The following is a 22,723-nucleotide window of genomic DNA, read 5'->3' on the forward strand; positions in this document are numbered from 1 at the left end:
TTAAAAGCCTCGCTGCGGCATTTTGTACTAGCTGAAGAGACTTGATTCTGGACTTCGAGAGACCGGAGAGTAGTGCATTACAGTAATCGAGACGGGAGGTAACAAATGCATGAATTATAGTTTCCGCATCAGACTGAGACAGTATTGAACGGATTTTGGCAATGTTACGAAGATGGAAGAAAGCGGTTCTAGTAATTTTCTTTACATGCTTCTCAAAGGTTAGATCAGGGTCAAATATGACACCTAAATTTTTAACTGAGTCACTCTGTGTGATGTGACATTTGTCAATGTTCACAGCAGTTTTTGAGAATAAGTCACGGCATTTAGATGGACCAATGACTAACATTTAGGTCTTTTCAGAGTTAAGACGCAAGAAATTGAGTGACATCCACTCTTTTATCTCAGTGAGGCAGGCCTCCAAATTTCCACAGTTTAGTGTGGAAGATTCCTCCAACGGAAGATAGAGTTGAGTGTCGTCTGCGTAGCAGTGGAAGCTGATATTGTACTTGCGAATAATGTCACCTAATGGAAGCATGTAAATGTTGAAAAGAAGGGGGCCAAGCACTGAACCCTGCGGAACACCGCAGGTAACATTAAAGGGCTCAGATGTCATTTCACCATATTTAACACAGTGCGTCCTATCTGAGAGGTAGGATCTGAACCACGAGAGGACGGTTCCTGAGAGACCAATCCATTTTTCCAACCGTTCTAGTAGGATATTGTGGTGCACTGTGTCAAAAGCAGCACTAAGATCCAACAGCAGCAAAAGTGATGAAGCGCCAGAATCCATTGACATTAGGAGATCATTTGTTACCTTGATCAGAACTGTCTCAGTAGAGTGGTTAGCCCTGAATCCTGATTGCATGGATTCAAAAAGGTTATTCTCGGATATGAAAGCATTCAGCTGCTGTGCCACTACTTTTTCGAGTACTTTAGAGAGGAAAGGTAGGTTTGACACAGGTCTGTAATTACTTAATATTTCTGGATCAAGGTTGGGTCGTTTCAGTGTGGGTTTAATAACGGCGGACTTAAAAGCTGCTGGAACTACACCTGAGGAGAGTGATATGTTTATAATATTTAGAACTGAAGGTCCAAGGACGCCAAAAAGACTTTTAATAAGTGAACCTGGGAGCGGGTCGAACTGGCAAGTTGTCGTTTTGGCCGCATTTACCACCTGTTTAAGATCATCAAGTGACAGTTCACTAAAACGGGCCATTTTCCCAAGGCAGCAACCCTGTCGTGCATCTGTAAATTTCAGTCCTTTAATATGTGTGGTATTAATAATTTCTTTAGCAATTTCTTCCTGTATGCATTGAATCTTCTTAGTAAAGAAGACCATTAAGTCCTGAGCAGAGTGTGTCGAACTATCTGCGATAGTCTGTTGCCTTGTAAGCGATGCTACAGTGTCAAAAAGGGCTTTGGGGTTGTTCTTTTGAGACGCAATCACCTTCGAAAGGTAGGCCGATTTTGCAGAGGCAAGGGCCGCTTTATACTTTAACAAGCTGTCACACCAGGTTTGATGGAAAACCTCAAGCTTGGTAGCGCGCCATTTTCTTTCCAATTTCCTGCATTCTTGTTTAAGGGTTCTAGTTTCATCAGTAAACCAAGGCGTGCGTCTTTTAGGACGTGATTTTAGTTTTATGGGCGCTATTGAATCCAGCACACTAGTCAGGGTGGTATTGAACTCATTCATGAGTGAGTCAATCGAGCCATTGTATGTAGGAAAGGACGCAACTGCTCCAGGAAGGAGTTCAAAGAGCTCAGAAACTGTGCCAGTGCTTATATTGCGTCCGCTAAATACTTTAGCTTTTTTAACACTACTCTTAGCTAGCACCTCAAATGTAACTAGATAATGATCCGAGATAACGGTAGTACACGGTAACACCATTATGTTTGAGGTTAAAACTCCTCGAGTCAGAATCAAGTCTAGCGTGTTCCCATTTTTATGGGTTGGCAAATCAACCAGTTGATTAAAGCCAAATGCATCAATTAGAGACCTAAACGCATAGGTAAGTGAATTGAGTGGGGAGTTCATATGAATGTTAAAGTCTCCCATAATTATAATTTTGTCTGCATAGGTTACTAGTTCAGACAAAAGTTCAGCAAATTCGTCTAAGAAAGTTGTGTATGGCCCAGGTGCACGATAGATAGTTATTACATAAATTGACAATAGAGAGGACCGCATCACAAGAGCCTCAAACGCCTTGTAATTATTAGAGGTACGTGGATTAAATTTGAGCGATTTTTCAGAAATTAGCGCAACACCACCACCCCTTTTCAACGTGCGTGCCATATGGCTACTCTCGTAGTCTGGGGGAGAAGCATAATTTAGCGCTAAGTACTCATCCGGGCGTAACCAAGTTTCACACAGACCCATACAGTTAAGTTTATAATCACGAAAAATGTTATCAACAAGTAAAGCTTTTGGAGCAAGCGATTTAATATTTAACAGACCAAATTTCAGCTTTGCTGAATCATTTGACTTAGCTGAACTCTTTGTGGTCTTTGTCGAAATCTTCAAAAGCTGCCGCTCTTGTGGCTTTTCGTGTGGGTTGTCCGGCGAGGGATGAATGGTGGAATTAGTTACATCCTCGCGTCCTTCCTCGCGTCCATCTTGCTGCTTAGACTTCGCACGCTTCACACATCTACCTGCACGGCAACCACGCTTCTGTTTTCCGTCCTTACGGCGCCGTTGACGTCGTTTATTAAGCGGAATAGCCGTCCACAAGGATGCCGGGTCTCTTTGAAGTTCGCTCGGTATATCATAGGCGGTATAAAAAGTGCCCGAAAAGTCGAAATTTAGACGCCCACCCAACCGAATAAGTTCGTCCCTACTGTAAGTATTTTTGGCCACACATGTGTCCAAAAGTGAAAGCAAAAAAGACAAGAGAACGGCAATAGATAGAAGATTAGCTGGAGATCGAGAATGTTTACCTCAGCTCCCGAGTCAATCAGGGTCAAATGTCCGAGCAGAATCGGAGAGGTAGAGAGAAGCCTGGATAACGGGTTTAGTGTTTATGGGAGCAGATACAAGGGCTTAGCTCAATCGGACGCCCCCTATGTCCGACGAGCGTTGGCCTTTTACCGGACAGGTGGCCACGCGATGTCCCTTGCCGCCGCAGTATAAACATATTTGTTCAACGAACCTTCGCTGCCGTTCCTCGGGGGAAAGAGAGACCCGGTCCACCTCCATCTTCTCTACAATGGCGATGGCCGGGACCCGGGGGTTCGGTATTTTACCTTCTTCTGTAGACGGGCGGGTAACAATTCTATTAGGACCTCCCCGCTCTCGTCGTCTAGCCTGAACCCGGCGGTCAATCCGGGCGGTTAATTCAATCGCCACATCTAGCGTACCTGGGGAAGCGTGTGACACTAATTCATCTTTAAGATAGTCAGCCAAACTATGTAAATAGGCGTCGACCAGCGCCTCTTCATTCCAGTGGCTTTGCGCCACGATCGTACGGAAATCAATCGCATAGTCGGCTATGGTGCGCCTACCCTGGCGAATGTTCAGAAGCGACCGGGAGGAATCAACCGACAAAGAACCCGAGTCAAATACCTTTGTCATTTCTTGAGCAAAAAGGTTGAATGATGTGCACGCCGTAGCACCTCTCTCGTAGGCGGCCGTTCCCCAAAGACGAGCTCTTCCCGTGAGGTGATTAATGGCGAACGCCACCTTAGCTGCTTCAGTAGCAAAATTGCGGGGCTGGAGATCAAATATCAACCTACAATTTACTATGAACGGGCGGATCTGAGCGGGATCTCCCCCAAACTTCTCTGGAGCGCTCACTCGTGGCTCAGCGAATCCGGCACCGAATGAACCGGGAGAGGGCGGGGCTGGGATTCGCCACCCGGAACCCGAAGGGACGCTGTCGGTGTTGGGCACCGATGAGGTGGCTTGTCGGATCATTATTTGCGAGAGATTGGACCAATCCTGACAAAATAGATCGAATTCGAGCATGGGGAGGCATTAGCTCAGGAGGTAGAGCGCTCGTCTGGGGCTCAAGAGAACGAAGGTTCAATTCCCGGGTCTTCTGTGTTGTATGTCGAAGTGTCCTTGGACAAGACACTGAATCCCTAATGACCGCAATAAGCAGGTTGGCGCCTTGCATGGCCGCTATTGGTGTGTGAGTGAGTGTGGATGGGTAAGTGTGAAGCACATTGTAAAGCGCTTTGGGAAGTCTTCATTGACTTGAAAATGACTTCCAACCAAGAGGACAAATGGATGACTCTCACCCTCCCGTCGCGGTCAATGGCCGGACCAAACTCTGTGTAAGGACATTCTCTTATACCAGCTCAGTAGCCTAGATGGTAAGGCGCCCGCTTTGAGACTGGGAGGTCGGTGGTTCGCGCCCCGGCCGAGTCATTCCTAAGACTTAAAAAGTGGTCGGCGGCGCCCTCTGTTGGCTGCGGCTGCATCGGCTCGCTACAACGGGTCAGGTGCAATCGACATTTCGTTCTGTGTACATTGTTACACAGAATGACAATACAAGGAAATTATTATTATTATTATTATTTATCTCCCTTCATCTGGCCTTTTTCTTTAATCAGACCGCCTGATTTACGTTGTGGATCATGTGAACACAAAATTCCACCAAGTAGCCCTGAACTCCCCATTTTTAACATCCACTCTGCTGTACTTTGCGACAAGGGAAAATGGCCGCATGATAACTGGTTATCTTAAGTGGAAAGAACACAAAAAAGAGCCACAATGCATGACACAAATTTGCTCTCTCCCCTGCTCTAAGCAATAGTGGATTGGTCATAAAGGATCACAGTCAAAACAGTGCTGTTGATTTTAGGCTGGCAAAAATGTCCCACTTTAGCTGCCTCGAACCACTAGCAGTTAAATGCGAGTGGGGATGGTGGATCACAAAATATTTTTCAACCGGCGATGAACTGAGTTGAAGTGCAAATAAGCAAGAGATTACGGTATCTTCACGGTTCACGGATCTCTTAAACAGCTGGGTTAGAGGGGCATCATTTCCCGTGGTGTGTCTTGGGCAAATACATCCTGGCCGTGCACATCCTTCTCCAGGCTGGAATTGTTTCAAAACAAAATCAACTGAAATGGAACATGCACATATGCATGCATATATATTCATTCGCTAAATGCCCTTTAGAAAAGTAGTATATCGTTTTTGACACATTCTCTGCCATGGTAGTGGATGGAAACTTTGTATCTGAAAATGTAAAATATATATATATATATATATATATATATATATATATATATATATATATATATATATATATATATATATATTTTTTTTTTTTCCTTTTGGTCAGGCCCCTCTGCCATTTGTGTTTTCTCAAAATCGCCCCAAGACTCAAAATGATTGCCTGCCCTAGCCCCTCTCTAACTAACCTCACACTATCAATACATACTTCCCCAAGTTTATTGAAAATCGATACAAATTTTTGGTGCAAACCACTTAATGTTGTTTTTTTCACAAAACAACACGACCAGACAACATCTACCTCCATCTTAATTTTTTAAAAGCACAGTGTGTATTTTTTTGCCTCCCAGTGTTAAAAAAAATAACATGACTTTGTTGTCCTTCTGCCATCTACGACCCGACTCGCCCAATCTTTTCAGATACATTATAAGACATTCGTTCGTATTTAGGAAGCAAAAATCAAACCCATCCCTTCATTTTTGCCCAATGTCAAGGTACCCCAGACAGCCTGGCGGAGAAAGAGCGCCAACTGATGGGCATGATTGGGCAGCTGAGCAGCCTAAGGGAGCAGCTCCTGGCGGCCCACGAGGACCAAAAAAAGCTAGCCGCGTCGCAGATGGAGAAGCAGAGGCAGCAGATGGAGCTGGCCAAACAGCAGCAGGACCAGGTACACACAAAAATACCTAGGAATGGGTATTTTACAAGCTGCACTTTAATACTCTTTTGAATTCTGGGAAAACATTTACGTGGGGAAAAAAATAAACGTTTCCCACCTCTCTGACACCCTTGATGTGTCAATCAAAATCTAGCATTCTTAACATTACCAAGTAACCGTGTGAACCAATGTTTATTTTGTATCGATCTTCAAAACATAATAATCAAACAAAAATAAATTTCCGGGATGCAGTGTAGAGCGGATGTTTTTTCAATTATGTTTGCATATTTTTCCCCACTATATGACATAACAACAAATTATTTTTTGTGCCCGAAAGTATATAACATTTCTTAGACGCTAATAATGTGCAAATAGTCAACATCATATCAAATGCTAGTATGCTAGTTTATGTTATGACATCATGAAAATACATATTGGCTGAACTCCATCCTACAATGATTCTTCTTTATCCAAGTTTTTAAAACCGATTATTTTTTAATCTGATGTTGCGGTGTTCTTTCAACCCTTCTGCATCCACCCAATAACTACACTGTACCAGCCCAAGTCACGTCAAACAAGATGTGGATCAAATTTATATTTTTTTTAAATGTATCTTTATTTATATCCCCTTGGATGGTGATGATAAGCTGTGCAGGAAATGGATGCATGGATGTCATTTAAGTAGTACTCATGATGCACTATTTTGTTATTTCAATGTTGATGTTTTTTTATCTGGAGGGGTTTGAAAGGCTTTGCAATAGGTTTATATCCCCTGATTCCCCATCCTAATGTAAAAATGAACCATTAAAGGAGGACAAAGCAACAAGAAAATCAAAGCAATTCTGCTGTATATTAATTTCATCGTGAATTTTCATCAACAAAATTGCTAGTCTACCCTTAAGGATTGGTTCCTGGATCAGTTAACTTATAGTTATACACATAGAAAAAATGTATAATGTAATTTTTTTCTCATGCATTGCCAAGTTATTAATTGAAATTAGGTATCGGACTCTGGATGCCCAGAATTTATGCAGATAATACTGTATTGATTTTAAGTAACAATGAAATAACTAATGGTTTGCAATGTGTTTTAGCACAATGATATAGGCAGATTGTCTTGTCAACTGAGACGAGATTAGACCTGTTCATTTGATATTCCATTGCCTCTGTCTTGCATCGAGATCCCCCCACAATGCACCCACCCCACTCGAGCAACAACCCCAACCTCCCCACCTGTATGTTCTGATCCGCTTCATTTTGGTCCTCAGATTGCCCGGCAACAGCAGCAGCTCCTGCAGCAGCAGCACAAAATCAACCTCCTGCAGCAGCAAATCCAGGTGAGGCTGACTTGCGGGTTTATATTATTTTATGACAGACACATTTTATGTATTTTTTGCCTGTATTATTAGAGTGAACCCCAGATGTGTAAAAATATTCTTCCAAAGAATGTATTTATACATAGGTTAAAAATGTGTAACAATACACAACTTGACAGGCCCTCTGAAGAAGGCAACATTTTTAGCCACCATTGTACCACTGCGGAAGCCCAAATGCGGATTTTGCGGTGGTAGCCTTTTCTGGTGGTGCCATTTGCACAAAATGGTCATGTACTTTCCAAACCTGAGCCCTTACATGTGATGGTCCCCTACTCCCATCATTCAGGCATCTTCCAATTTAATTCCACGGTTTCATTCTCTAGCCACTCTTGTTAGTCACTTTGCAGCAGATTATGGCTCACAGTAGGTAGCCATATGGATTGGTAGGAAGGTAAGAAGGTAGATAGTTAGGGGGGAGGGAGTACTGTAGGTAGGGAGGGACGTGGATGGACGGGGGTTGGTCATTAGAGACATTACAGTTTATTTTCAAGTATTTATGGATCTTCTTTGTTATTTGAGTGATGGAGTATTTGGCCAACCACAATTGTCACAGTTTAGGTTTTAATGGCGCCGGCAATTCAGAGGGAACTTTTAATGGCACTAGCCAAAAAGGTGAGGTAAGGTTTCCAGACAACACATTGCACACCCTCGTGTGGGCCTCGTGTGAGCAAACAGCATCCTTAAAAAGCTCTCCAAAAGAGGGCATTTTTTACTAAAGTTTAAAGCATGTCAATAGTATCACCCCAAAAAACCAATACTGAAAATGTACTTTTCTTTTAAAATTGAAATTCGCATTGAAATTGAAATATTGGTCTGAAATATCGCAATTAAGCTCTGGCACGTATGTAGATACAACTTCTGGTTCAGTTTGGCAAATCTTTTATTTGCCTTTTTGAGTGGCTTTTCCCACTAGCCGCTAAAGTTAGCCCCTTACACCAGCTCTGACTTACTCTTACTATAGGGACTCTTCATACGCGCTAGGTTTCTGCAGCTCACTCAGTCTTTTGTTGTCCCTCTTGGGGATTAACACCAGTTTGTATGACTTGTCACACACTAGGATACATCCATGCTCAGGAAAGAAAATATGGAAGTAGGGTAAGGTAATCGACGGTTATGGTAATACCAAAAATGACAGTAGATCATCATCAGCTTTTTTTTTCTTTCATTCTTGTAATAAACAGCCACATGTGAGATAAAATGTCACGTCGGCTTTATGTCAACGTATTCGAGAAAGTCTCAACGCCTTTGTATGGAAAGAAAAGCCAAATCAACTGTATTACTTTCATAAAATAAAGTGTGCTAAGAGGGCATGCATGTATCGTGGGAAACAAGATCAAGCAACTAATTAAAAAGAGGCTGCAGCAATGGGAACGAGATGGCTGAAAGAACTTGCCCCTTGCCGCTAAGACAGGCCGAGGGGCTTTCTCCTAGCCGCCAGTACAGGACCCCAGGCACGAAACAGGGGCTTTCTACTTGCCGCCAGGACAGTAAACCAGAAGCGGCCAAAGGGTTTTCTCACCGCCAACAGGACGGAAAACTGCCAAGAGGCTTCTCCTCGCTGCCAGGACAGGAAACCAAAACCCGGGACAAGGATGTGCGATCCTCCCACTGGATCCTTTGGTGGTTGGGGGGCTGATGGACCCATGTGGGGAAAGCAGGAACTAAGGGCAAAGGTGCTCCAAAAAATAACAAAAAAGGTATAAAGTGACAAAAAAACATTCACCTAACAACGAAAGTGCAAAGAAAGCTGTACCTCACAAAGTCAAAATCTGAAAAAAGACTCAAACCTGGAAATGGAAAATGCAAGGAGCAAAGTAACCAAAAAAACTAGACAGAAACACAAACAAAACTTGGATTGTGGTGGAAATTAAATAAAATTGACCCAACGACGTGCGATGTTTAAAATGTTCTTATAAAAGGTTCAGGATAAATGGGGACAGGTGGGTGGTGATTGGACACACCTGTGACCGGTATTGAAATGAAATGAAATGATCTGCATTTATATAGCGCTTTTCAAGTCAATGACTTCCCAAAGCGCTTTACATTGTGCTTCACATTTCCCAATAGCGGCCATGATCTGTGCAGCCATGTAAGGCGCTAACCTGCTTATTGGGGGTATTGGGGTTTCAGTGTCTTACCCAAGGACACTTCGGCATGTAACACGGACAAGCCGGTATTCGAACTGGGATCCCTTAATCCTAAAACGATCGCTCTACCTCCTGAGCTACTGCCTGGTTGGGGCCCTATTGTGGTAGGAAGCGTACCAAACCCTTAGACGTACTTTTTTCAAATTTATGCTGGAGTTTTCTTAATTTGTTTTATATACCTTTTTAATAAATATAGCTAATCAATCATAATGCTAATATTATTAATAAAAATAATGATCAATTATGTATCAAAAAGCTCCTGAAAATATTCTATGAGACAGTAGTGGCAAGCGCCCTCTTCTATGCGGCAGCGTGTTGGGGAGGCAGCGTCAAGAAGAAGGATGCCTCTCGTCTCAATAAACTGGCTAGGAAAGCGAGCTCTGTTGTGGGCAAAGAGCTGGACAGCCTAACAACAGTAGCTGAGAGACGGGCACTGAAAAAGCTGCGGTCAATCATGGACAATCCATCGCATCCACTACACAGCATTATCTCCAGACAGAAGAGCAGTTTCAGCGACAGACTGCTGTCACTGTCTTGTACTACGGACAGACTGAAGAGATCTTTTCTTCCTCATGCCATGAGGCTCTTTAACTCCACCCGGCAGAGTAAAGGCCCACATTAAACCACACCACCTACATTGGATATTACCGAATCTTACTGCAATATGTATTCTGTGTAGCACTATTTAGTTATTCTATATAACACGCTACAGTGGGCATTTGCACGTCACACTGGGTATTTGTATATTGTTTTCTTTTGGCTTTATTATTGTACTGTTCTCAGCTCAGGGATGCTCCTGGAAATGTGAATTTCCCTTTGGGGATGAATAAAGTATCTATCTATCTATCCATCTATCTATCTATCTATCTATCTATCTATCTATCTATCTATCAACATGTATCACTTTTTCTGATCTGGAACTAGGCAGTAGCTCAGGGCTCAGCAACCTTTTTGGTGTGGAGTGCCTCTTTCAAATTTCCTTATAAATCAGTGTGCCACACCAAGATTAATGACTCGCACATGTTTTTAATATCCAACAGAGCTGTAATTTTACACCAGTCCAAATATACAGCATGGATATACATTTTAATCCTATAACTGAGTGTTTTTCCAACCCTTTTTGGACCAAGGTGCACTTTCATTTATAAAAAAGTTCCAAGGCACACCGTCTGGCGAAAATGTTTGAAAATTAAGTTATGTCAAATATTTCACTGTACTACTTCATAAGCAGATAATTTGTTTATAAAAAGAAGAAAATACTACTTAAAATAAAAAAGAATGATGTGCTTTATTTATGTTTTCATTTTTTACTGTGCAATCGTAAACCACTTTGTTAAACAAATTAGGTTATTATATGTACTGTGCTACCTCAAGAGCAAATAAGTAGTTCCTAAAAAGTATATAAAAATCTACTGCCACCTACTGATATGGATGACTATTACAGCTTCTCGTCTGAAAATTGCAAAAATGAATAATGGCCTGATTTTTTGGGAAAGATAAAATTGGGCAAATTCCGTTACTAGACAAGGTCTTACGGCACACTAGTCTGCCCCGGCACACGGTTGAAAAACACTGGCACAACCAATTTATCTTCCACTATTCGTGTTCATCAATCAACTAAAAAATGAATGTGAATAACATGTAGAAAGGCCTGTAGCCATCCATGACTTCAACCTTTTGCCTCAAGAATTAATCAGAATCAACCATTTTTCAATAACAAAGAACTACAATCAAAAAACAAGTGCTATGGACAGCTCCCATACGATTCATCAATGATGTCTTGTTGCAGAAAATATCAAAACTTGAAATAACAGCAGCAAAGCAGAAGGCACACGCGCACATACACGTATATACACGGTTCTTTAAAATATTCGCCATCAGTAAATGGTTTTCTGTGCTTTGCTATGCAGTGAGCAATGTGATACCTTGCTTCAGTGATGGTGTTTTTAGCAGTGACAAAGGTCTTCAGGGTCTGTGTTTGTTTGCCATACCTTGACACTGCGCGTTTTAATGTCTCTGCCATGTCAGACTCATCCTTGAATTCATGTTCATGTTTCGTCTCGTAATGACGTTGACCACCTGCTGTGCGAGGTACAATGCTTTCAAGGCATAATGCACAAAACAGCACAGTCATTATTTGCACAAAGCTTAATTCGTCTTTCCATGCTGGCTGGAAAGAACGAGATGTTTTCGCTCGAGGAGCCGTCATGATTCATTCAATTATCGTGCGCGTGTGTTTCGTTGGCTGGGTTAAAATACGGATCTCTCCTCTGCGAGGCGCCGCGCAAAAACACACTGACACACGAAGCAGAGGAGGAGGTGCGCTAACATGAAGCCTCTAAATAACACGACGCAGGTAAAAAATGCGCATATTTAAAATACAATCATTATTATTTTGCCGTGCGCTCTAGTGCCACTGGTTAACCCCTCGTGTGCCACTGCTGGCGCGTGTGTCATAGGTTGCCGACCACTACAGTAGCTTATTTAGAATTGAAATTTTCTCTCTAAAAAGTTCATTTAAATGAAAGACTCACCATGCTCCACTTTTTTTTTCTTTTTTTTTTTCCAAATTCTCACACAACCACAGATCCGAATTTCCAGTTCTCAACAGAACTTTCAAGGGCCCCAATTTCAACCGATCCTGCACAATAATGGCCTAAACGGGTTTGAAAATGGAGGTATTGTCCTTATTTGGGTGCTACTGTGGAGCCACTATGTCGGCCCAGGTGGCTCAGAACTGAATGCCAGGGCTTTTCTAAAGGCAGATGAGCCTTGATGAGCTCAGAAAGGCCTGCCTTGTATCACCCAAATAAGAACCACCCACCCCTCTTCCTTCAACAAACACATATACAGTTTTTATGTGATAAGGGGCCTTGTGATACTGAAACAGCTGTGTTGTTTTGCTTTGTGTGAGTTCAATTCAAAATTGTCTAAATTTTCCCCTCCCTTATTTTATTTTGTGTGTCTGGCACGTCCGTTGTCAGCGAAGTGTGCCGTGCAAGTGTGCGTTTTAGTGCAGTTATGTTTTTGTGTGTGTGTGTGTGTGTGTTTGTGTGTGTGTTTGTGTGTGTTTTGTGCGTGGCTATAAACACGTCGGCCTGTGATTTACTCCCTCACGACCCCGTCGAGACAAAGCGCTCTTTTCCCATGACTTTGCAACCTTTTCCCAAACAAACATCTATCCATTTTAAGGCATGGTCACACAGCCTTTCACGGGCGTATCGCAGCTGAATCACGGGCAGAAACTTCTGGCCGTGAAGCACACGCGGTGGAAAATGTGCAAAATTGGCTAAACCCGCTGTTTACCCGTGGTATGCCCGCGAAACAGACGCCGGCGACTGTTCAGCGTCCTTATCGCGGGTAACTGCGGCTGCATCGCGTTTGATCTTGCTTACACGCGGTACACACGCTAATGCACGTGATAACACCGCGATACAGGCGCAGAACAAACGTGCTATGACCGTGCTCTACCCGCTAAAATTTCGCGTCCTACCCGCGTGTAATCACGTCTTGGCCGCGGCCGTAGCACGTCCTAGCACGTTCGTACTGCGTCTTTACCTCGTGTAAAGACGCAGCGCAAAACTTTTTCGCGCGGCCAACTGCGTGTGAATTTCTTACCGCGTGTAAAGCGCTGCTGTATCTCGTCTGTATCGCGATCTCAAAGCGTCCAACAGCGTCTGCTTCACATGCAGAAATTTCTGGCCGTGATTCAGCCTCGATACGCCCGTGAAAGGCTGTGTGACCGGGCCTTAACCCCCGTAACAATAGCCTCTCACAAGATCAGTGAAAAAAGTAATTAGTTACAGTTACTAAATACAACATTCAAAAAGGAATTACATTTCCCCCAGATTACTGACACCAAAAAGTAGCACGTTACTTTGAAGGTAAGTAAGTATGTACAAATTATCGTATATACTCACATTGACGCTGATCCCTAAAACTGCTTTTGGCTTGTGCATCTTGAGAGCTCGTGAACTAACATAGCCGAGAGACTCCATATCCATTTTGTCTTTTGTCCTCTAATTATTTGAATATTTCCTTCTCCATTTCTCTGTATTCTCTAAAAAAAATTCTTTTTTCCAGGCATGCTGTATTGCAAAAATCATTTACAAATAAAAAGACCAAAAAATCACTCTTTAACAGTAAACTATTTGCTCTGGTTTGATCCGAAGATGTCATTGGTTCAGTATACTGTACAGCAGGGGTCGGGAACCTTTTTGACTCAAAGAGCCATAAAAGCAAAAAATATTAATTTTATTTTGGGAAAGAGCCACACTATATATTATGAGACAAATTTACTAAATTGCTAAACCGGCGCCCCAGACAAAAGCTTAACAAGCTTATTTTTGATGATTTGATAAAAATTATGAAAAGAGAATAATGCCAGAGCCCCTGTCCCAAATTCAACAAACAGACCACTTTAAACTTGTCTCTTTCTTGCAATTACTCAAGATCGGTTAAACTCCTTTTGACCTTTTTTTTCATACATATTGGTTTCAAAACCAGATGCAAGCATTTATTTTGTAAAAAAGTCACAACATTCTGAGAATAGGGAGCCTTATGTGCTTACCTTTGGCGGGAGATGGGAGGGAATGCTTGTACTTTTTGCATAGCTCCACCCATCCCTCCCACTCACCCAATCAAATGACTAAGTTCTCTTCCGGTGTTTTGGCGTATTTACAGTTCTGTGGATTCATCATAAAGTATCTGAACACTGAACACAGATTATATAGTGAACTTTTAAATAAAGGATTCTTTAGCGTTGTACAGCCAAAACGAGTTTTTTTCCCCCTTTTTTTGTGTGACACCTTGACTGTAAATTGTAGTGAAAAACGTGCCCTATATATACTGCGAAGTGTTGCCTTTGAATTTAGCTTTGGTTTGGCTTTACGTGTACCTGGATAGGATAGACAACTCCGGTTTTGAACAAGATGGAGAAATTTTGCATGCAATCAAATTGGTCTCTGAGCCACAGATACTCATAGAAAGAGCCATATATGGCTCGCGAGCCATAGGTTCCCGACCCCTGCTGTACAGGGTTCCTATGACTGCTTGAAATATTTGAAAAAGCTTGAATTTTAATGGTGTGCTAACAAGGGTTGAAAATATCTTGAATTTTGGGGACATTGTATTTAAATATTTGAAATTGTTTCCGTTTTTCACTAATGTTATTTATTTTTGTTTGATTATTATGTTTTGAGCTGGTTACAAATTACTGTATATACTCACATTGAAGCCGCCCCCTAAAACTGCTTAGAAAAAGGCATATATTGAAAGATATAGAAGAAGATGTGTACTCCATTCAGTGGAATTAGTGAAACCTTTAATTTTTCTTAGCTTCTGCATCTCGAGAGCATGTATACTAACATAGCTGAGACACTCTATATCAATTTTGTATTGTGACTTCAAACTATTTGACGGTTTCCTTCTCAATTTGTCCATAATTTACAAGGCGTTATATTTTTTTCTCCTGGTAAGGTTTATTGCAAAAATCATTTTTGCATAAAGAGACCAAAATTCTTCACTCTTAAACCAAAAATGATTTGCTCTCGTTTGCCCCAATTATTTCATTAGTTCTGTATACAGCGTTCATATGGCTGCTTGAAATCTTTGAAAACGCTTGAATTTTAATGGTGTGTTTTCAAGGATTTAAAAATAAATTGAATTTTGTTTGAAGTGCTTGTAAATTCTTGAAATTGTGTCCATGTTTCTCAGCAAGTCTGCTTGAAAATGAAACTGACACTGCTCTTTGGTGCCTTCACTTTGCCATTGCATTTCTTCTTCCATTGTGATTAATGGCAGGTGGCATTAGTTCATCAGCATTGTCCTGAGAAGCGTCATTGTCCCCGACAGGTCGCGCACAAGGGTACAGGGGCATGTTACACCTAAACAGTGCACTATGAAACGTGCATTAGTGCATATATTACGTATAAATCAGGGAGGTTTATTATTATCATTCAGGACACCACCAAATATGCACAAAAACACTGACCCCATGATTTCACTATTTTATTTTATAGTGTAAATATTGCTTGGATGTGAGTGTACATGGTAGGGACAATATCAGAATATCAGTAGGATGAAATTAGTCGAACTCTTCAGTTTTATTTAGTAAGAACATAAAATCTAAACATGTACACCCTAATGATTGATATGTTCAGCGTTTTGTTGCTGGCAAATTGCCTCCAAAACCAGACAATATTATTTTTCATGATCAGCTTTCAAAGAGTAGTGTAGTAACTCACCATATTGTGACAGAAGATGTATTTAGTCGGTTGCACAATACAGAACTTTTTTCAAAAATATTTGTGGTAGTAGTGCTGGCACAAAGATTGACTTGATATTTTTGCAAATTATTTGAATGTAACATGGGGTTTTTCAGCAACTTATAAAATGAAGAAAAAAAGAATATATTTAATGTAGATATGAACAGTCAGACTCCTGTGATGCTTGACAACACAGCAGAAGCAAAACATGTCAAGTTATAGCCATGGTCACACAGAAAGAAACATGTTCAACACACTGTGCAAAGGCAGAAAATTACAGAAAGTTGCGTTCAAGGTGCACATACCATCTCAACAGAGTTGACCTTCTCCTCCATTACCCCTGCCCCACCTCTCCAGTCCCTCCATTACCACCCTTCCTCTCTCCTGCTTCAGCTCACGTGTGCCCTTACTTTGTTTACTCAGTCTCGTGTTGATATTCACTTCAAACTACAGCGTTAAAAACACACAGAGGAAACCTGCATTGTTTCTATCAGGGTGCACGTAATTCTTACCAAATTTTATAGGGAAGTAATTTTATAATTTCAAGCGATGGTTTTAATGATGATTTGTGATGATACAGCTTTGGCAGTGCGCAATTGCGCATGTGCACAGTTTAAAGGGAACATGTATGGCAGGGGTTGTATTTACGCATCTCTGAAACGATAAAACGTCCCGATTGGCATCAAGAGAAAATGTGGTGCTTTATCATTCATGAAGAGATTGTTGGATTGGCCCACGAAACAATGGCCTGCCAGGAAAGGCCGGTGAACCACGTTCACCTTGTTGGGGTGTGCGTGCATGTGTTGTGTGTATGGTAAGCCCCCTTGTGATTACATTTTCTCCTAACTAGGCAGAGTTCAGCTGTCCTTTCTTTCTGTTTGTGTGTTGTGTGTGTGTGAGTCTGTGTGTGTGTGTGTGTGTGTGTGTGTGTGTGTGTGTGTGTGTGTGTTTTGTGTGTTATGTGTTCTGTGTTTCTGTGTGTTGTATATGTGTTGGCTTTGTTAGGGCCCGAAAACCCCCAAGGCCCACCACGAATGCTTTCAAGAGTCCACTTGGACGAGGTGATGAAATGGAACGAATGATCAAGCTCATGGAAAAGAAAAAAGAGTGGCACACATTTTTGGGTGAAAGGAAGACAAATTATTTTTTATTTATTTATTTTTTTCATAATTAACCACCGTCCCCCGAACCCCACAAAACTCCCACCCACTGCCTGGCCCTTCCCAAACACACACAAACACACTCACACGTACACAGACACACAAGCGCACTACAGGCGTGACGACTATGTAGGCTGCTGAACGCGATCCAGTTTGGCCACTTAATTTACTCGCTACAAATCTATTGTGTCGAGAACAGTGTTGGGCACATTATGAAACAAATTAGTTTTAGTTACTCACTACGTCCTCCAAAAAGTAACTGAGTCAGTAAATGAGTTACTTTATAGTAAAAGTAACTAGTTACCAGGTAAATTAACTATTTCCGTTACTTTAAAATAGCATTGTATGTCAAAGAATTTGAAATTTTCTGAGCGGTAGTCAGTTGAATAGAGAAATAACAGACATAAATTAAAATATTTGTAAATCTACAAAATAAATGATAACGCACAAAACAATTTAAACTTTTTTTAGACTCAACAAATGTAAAGTCAACAGCATCGTATCCTTGAAAGAAATACATTTAGACCAATCACAAGGAAAAAAATAGCGTCTCAAAGAGAACCGTCTCTCAAATGAAGGGAAGCCGGCTCCCACTTCCAAGTCACAGCTCATAGAGAGCTGTTTTGTTTGCGAAAGACACGAGTCGGTTGCCACATTCACCATTTCACCTTCTTTTAGGCACATTAGTAGATACTGTATTCATAATTTTTATCTAGCTTTATGCTAGTTGCTATTTTGAATAGTGACATGGTCGCAAAAAACATAACATAACGAACCCTGAGGAGAGCAAGAGACCGCAGGTGTGAGGGGAAATGCCGCTCTTGGCGTTCTGCAACCAAAATAATGCATTACTTTGGTTGCTGAACCAGGTAAGGATAATGGTGTTGTAACGGCAGAACAAGTAATTAGTTAGATTAACCTGTTCCTGAAAAAATAACACTGTTGGACAATAACTGCATTTTTCCAAACACTGGTCGAGAAGTCAGCCATAAACTTTATTAATAGGTCCGACAGAAAGTGCTAAGCCACGTCCACCATAGTTACGGTAGCCATGTATCAGACAAAGGGAAAATAGGGCGGCCGGAACAACAGCGAGAGACTCTTTAGTCACTATTCCTAATAGCATAGCTGTATCGTTTCTTCTTCATTATGCAAACTTATCTCAAAAGACAGTAAAAAATGTCTCATTAGTATATACAAAGTTATATGCATGACATCAAGGTGTCCAAAGACGCTAATAACCTCGTAATATTGGCAATGTATGAGGAAGTCATAAGCTCCGCACCAACTTCACATAGAAATAGATTCAGATGTGTAAGCTCTGACACACTTACCGCAAATGTAAAGCAGGGTATGTACTTCTTTTTGTTTTCCCTTCTAACAGACCCTAATGAGTTTTAGAAAAGTAACCTCACTCTTATTTCTTGGTGCATCTAATACTATAAAAGAAGCAAAGTTTTATTTAGGCCAGGGGTGTCAAACAGGCCGCCCGAGGGCCAAATCAGGCCCGCTGAGGGATTGAAGCCGGCCCGCAAGACAACGCTGAGGGAAGCGCAAGAGAAAAACGAGCTGCAGAGATGTGTCCACTTGATGTTACCAAAGCCTGGTCCCTATCACAAAGACGCTGTAGTTGTATTTATTTGTCTCTCTCTCTCCCTCTCTCTCTTCATCCCCTTTTCTATCACTCTCTATCTTTCTCTCTTTCACTCTCTCTGTCTCTTTTTCTATTTCCTTGTTCTTCTTTGTCCCTTTCTCTCTGTGTGTCTTATTTACCTTATTTTGCTTTCTCTTCCTTTTTTTCTTTTCTGTCTCTTTTTTTTCCTCTTTTGCTTCCCCCATCTCTCTTTCTACCCTTCTCTCGATCTCTCCTCTTTTCTCTCCCTCTCTTTCTTTGAATTTCTTTTTGGATTTGTTTCTTTCTCTCTTTCTTTTACTCTCTCACTATTTCTCTTTGTATCTCCTTTGTTTCTCTTTGGTTCACTTTGGTTCTCTTTGGTTCTCTTTGTCTCTCTCTCTCTCTCTCTTTCTCTCTCTCTCCCTTTCCCTGTCGCGCACTCATTTTTACTCGCCCCCTCTTTCTCCTATTTCTTTCTCTATATGGGGGGCATTAGGGATTTAGCGTCTTGCCCAAGGACACTTTGACATGTAACACGGAGGAGCCGCCAATCGAACCTGCGACATTTTGATCCCCAGACAAGCGCTTTACCTTCTGGTCGACCTTACAAGTGCCTTAAGCACATCGTCGACCCACTTTGGACAAAAAAACTCCACTTGCAAATGTTTCAGGTTAAAAAGCTACTACCACAACAAAATAAAAGTAGAGGGACCGCTAGACAAGCGTCTGGATCACAAAAATGGACGACCTACATCGGCAACCATCGCATCTATTAATTGTGGCTTTGGCTGATAAATGCTTGCCGTTGTGTCCTTCAAAAAGTGGACTGCACTCGTGCGGCCATAATCCATTATCCGGAATTGCATATCGCCGTAAGCGCGGACTGGCAGTGCTCACTTTTGTCGACATGACGGGTCTTTTTTGCTATGACTGTATATCCGCCTGAAAGTAACTGCACTCGTGCAGTTGCAATCTATTATCCCCAATACCACATTGCTGCGAGAGGGGACCGCAGGGCACTCTGTTGTCGTCGTCATCGTCGAGTCACTCAAGGCGCCTAAGGTAATCCTTAGTAGCGCTAGACTCGCTCATGGGAGGCTCCGTAGTTCTCCGAAGGAGAGGGGGCTGCGACTGTCCTGTGCCGCCAGGCCTGACGGGGTGTGACCCAAGCAAACCAAGCAGACGAAGCCTCTGAAGTCCTTAGTACGTTTGGACAGGCCGGTGCATGATTTACAGGGATGTGATTTTTCCGACTATAGTCGGAATTCCGACTTTTTCACTTGCGTAGCAAACAAATCAGACTGTCTCACTCTTTCCTTTATTGCTCTGGCGCACCCTGGTGGCCGTTAGAAAAATTGCATAAATTGGCCACATCGTTGCACAAGCTGCAGGGTCTGAACTGCATTTGAACTAACCTTGCAGTATTTACAAAAAAAATCAGGTATGTGGCCAAATTATTTTGTTATTTAAATCTTCTAAAGATGTTAAATTATTAATTTAAGCATGGTTTTGGACAAGTAAATTGCTTAAAACCCAGGAACTTTGGGGGGGGCATCGCCCCCCCACTGGGCTCTGCCCTGGGCCCCCAAACCCCCGGCTAGGTTTCAGACTTTTTCTCCTCACCTCAATCACATCCCTGGATTTATGGAAGCCCCGTGGGCAGGTACTACAGGTGATTGGGGTGTGGTCGCAGCGAATGGTTCGAAAGCACCACTGGCATTTGGACTGGGGGCCAGGGTTGATCTCGAAGTCGCCCACCCTAAGAAGAACTGAGAGAGGAGAGTAGAAGAAAGAGAAAGACAGACAGAGTAAAACGCAAAAGGGGGGTAAAGAGTGAGAGAGGTGGGGAGAGAGTAGGAAAGAGAGGGATAGAGAAAATGAGAGACAAGAGTTTAAAGGGGGAAGCGAGAAAAGGAGAGACAAAGAAAGAGGGATGACCAAGAAAGAGAGAGCGAGTCTGAGTAGATTGAGTTGGATTCGTGAGGCTCCCCCGGGAGAGAGCCCTTCGCAGGACACCACGGGAAGGTTCCTAGTCTTTGTCCTGCACTCTGTTGTCGGGCCTGGTGGAATAATTTTTTTTGCCTGCACTTGTGTGGCTGTGATTCATTATACCTGATCGCTTATTGCTGCGTGGCTAGGTGATATTTTGTTGGTCCTTCTTTGCCGTTAATGTATTTTCCCTTACAATTAATTGCACTTGTGCTCCTGTCATCTATTATCCTGAATCCTATTTTGCTGTGAGCAGGGACTAGGAGAGGGGACTTTTGTTAGGGAGCTGTGCCATTCAACCTGCCTAAAAGGAAATGCACAGTGTGGCCATGATCCATTATCCCCAGTTGACTATTGCTGAGAGTGGGGGCTAAGAGAGCAAATTCTTGTCATGCGTGGCGGCTCTTTTTTTTTTTTTTCGCCTGTACTGGACACAACCCGTGCATCCGCGATTCATTACCCTCGATCAACTATTGCCTTTTTTTTTGTTGTTGTTTCAGGCCTGAAACAATTGTGGCCCACCTAAAATCAACTTACCTGTTTTATCCCAAGTTGACTATTGCTGAGAGTGGGGGGCAAAGAGAGCAATTTTATGTCATGTGTGGGGGCTCCTTTTTATTTTATTTCCACTTGAAATAAACAGAATCTCTGCAGCTGGAATCTATTCTCCTAAGTCAACTATTGCTTAATGCAGTGCATCTGTTTTTTTCCAATGTTTTTCAACTGAAATGAACACAACCTGTGAAGCAGCATTGTATTGTTCTTGGTCAGTTATTGCTGAAAGAGGGTCCAGCAGAGTACTTTTTTATTGTTTCGGGCCTGAAGCTATTGTTTCCCACCTAAAATTAACTGACCTGTTTTGGCATGCTAATAACGTGAGGGGCGACTTGTGGGATTTTGGCATATCGCAGGGAATTCAGGTCCCTATTAACTCTAGCCAGTTTGACTACCTCATGATTCTACAATGTTTTTAAATGGAATCAAGACAGCAAGCAATCATACATTTGCAGTAGCTAAAATGGTTAGCGATCACGACCAGGTTTTTGTCAGCGGGAATTTTACTTCTCTGCTCGCCTTGGACGAAGATGTTAAAACTCTGACCACCATGTCGACTTAAGCAGAAAAAAGTAAATTGTAGGAAAAGAGTGGAAGAAGATGGAGCCTCCCAGATTGTAAAATACCTCACACATACAAAACAGGAACAAGTCAGCAGCATTCAAGATTAGGCAGGGTATAGACAAACTGAAGAAAAAGTGATAGGTGGACAGAACATTGCTCCAAACTCTACAACCACCCATCACAGGGGGACCCTGAGGTCCTTAAGAATTCTGGCTTAGGGGAAAGTGACGACTTCCCTATCCTCAGAGAAGAAGTAGAGGCAGCAATTAACTCGCTGAAGAATGGAAAGTCTCTAGGAATCGACAACATCCCATCAGAATTAATACGAAATGGTGGTGAGCAAACCATAGACAAAGATTTGTAGAAAGATCTGGCAAACAGGACAGTGGTCTTCTGCATGGGCAAGATCGCTAGTAAGTATGCTACCAAAGAAAGGAAACCTTCAATTATGCTCCAACTACAAAACTATCAGTCCCATCAGCCATGCAAGTAAAATTATGCTAACGCTCCTACTGAACAGAGTAAAACCACAAGCTGTAAGCATCCTAGCGAAGAACACACAGGATGGAAGGAGCACCACAGAACAGCTTTTTAATCTACACATCATGTGTGAGAAGTTTCAACAACACCATGGAAACCTCTGTTACGTTTTTGTTGGTTTTCAAGAAGGCATTTGACAGAGTATGGTCACTTTATGGGCCACCATGCAGAAGTACTGCATGGTCCAGAAACATTTTTAGACCATTGAACAACTGTATGCCAATGCCAACAGTGCAGTACTGATCAATGGTGCCATTGGAACGTGGTTTCAAACCACAGCCGGTGTGAGGCAAGGCTGCATTCTCTCTCCAACTTTATTCAACATTTTCCGAGGGAGGACCTTGTCCAAAGCTCTGGAGCAAGATGCAGGTAGTCAGTATTGGGGGACACAATCTCAATAACCTTAGTTTTCTGATGATATTCCCGGATTCGCAGGAGACGATTAGGAACTCAGAGATCTGGTCAATTGTATGGACAAAGCATCAAGCTATTGTGGGATGGAAATCAGCACAGAAAAAAAAGTAATGACCAACAATCCCCAAGGTATTACCACAAACACCCCCATCAACCAGCTAGAACTTTTCACCAAATTTAAATATCATGGAGCTGTCCTATCAGAGGAGGGGACAGAAACAGAAATCGTGGCCAGGATAGCTCAAACCACAGGCACAGTTTC

The 22,723-nt window shown here is 42.2% G+C and overlaps 1 protein-coding gene across 9 annotated transcripts in view; it reads left to right on the forward strand.

The window, feature by feature from the left end:
- sox5 (SRY-box transcription factor 5) overlaps positions 1–22,723 on the forward strand; it is a 190,726-nt gene that overhangs the window by 82,850 nt on the left and 85,153 nt on the right. For all 9 annotated transcript variants that reach the window (XM_088347757.1, XM_088347758.1, XM_088347762.1 and 6 more), the window contains 2 exons: positions 5,675–5,847; positions 7,104–7,172. In XM_088347757.1, the coding sequence (XP_088203883.1) occupies positions 5,675–5,847; positions 7,104–7,172 (242 nt within the window). The remainder of the gene's footprint in view (positions 1–5,674; positions 5,848–7,103; positions 7,173–22,723) is intronic.

Source organism: Urocampus carinirostris, chromosome 11 (assembly GCF_059441175.1).
Source record: "Urocampus carinirostris isolate Australia breed hairy pipefish chromosome 11, RoL_Ucar_1.0, whole genome shotgun sequence".
NCBI classification, from domain to species: domain Eukaryota; kingdom Metazoa; phylum Chordata; class Actinopteri; order Syngnathiformes; family Syngnathidae; genus Urocampus; species Urocampus carinirostris.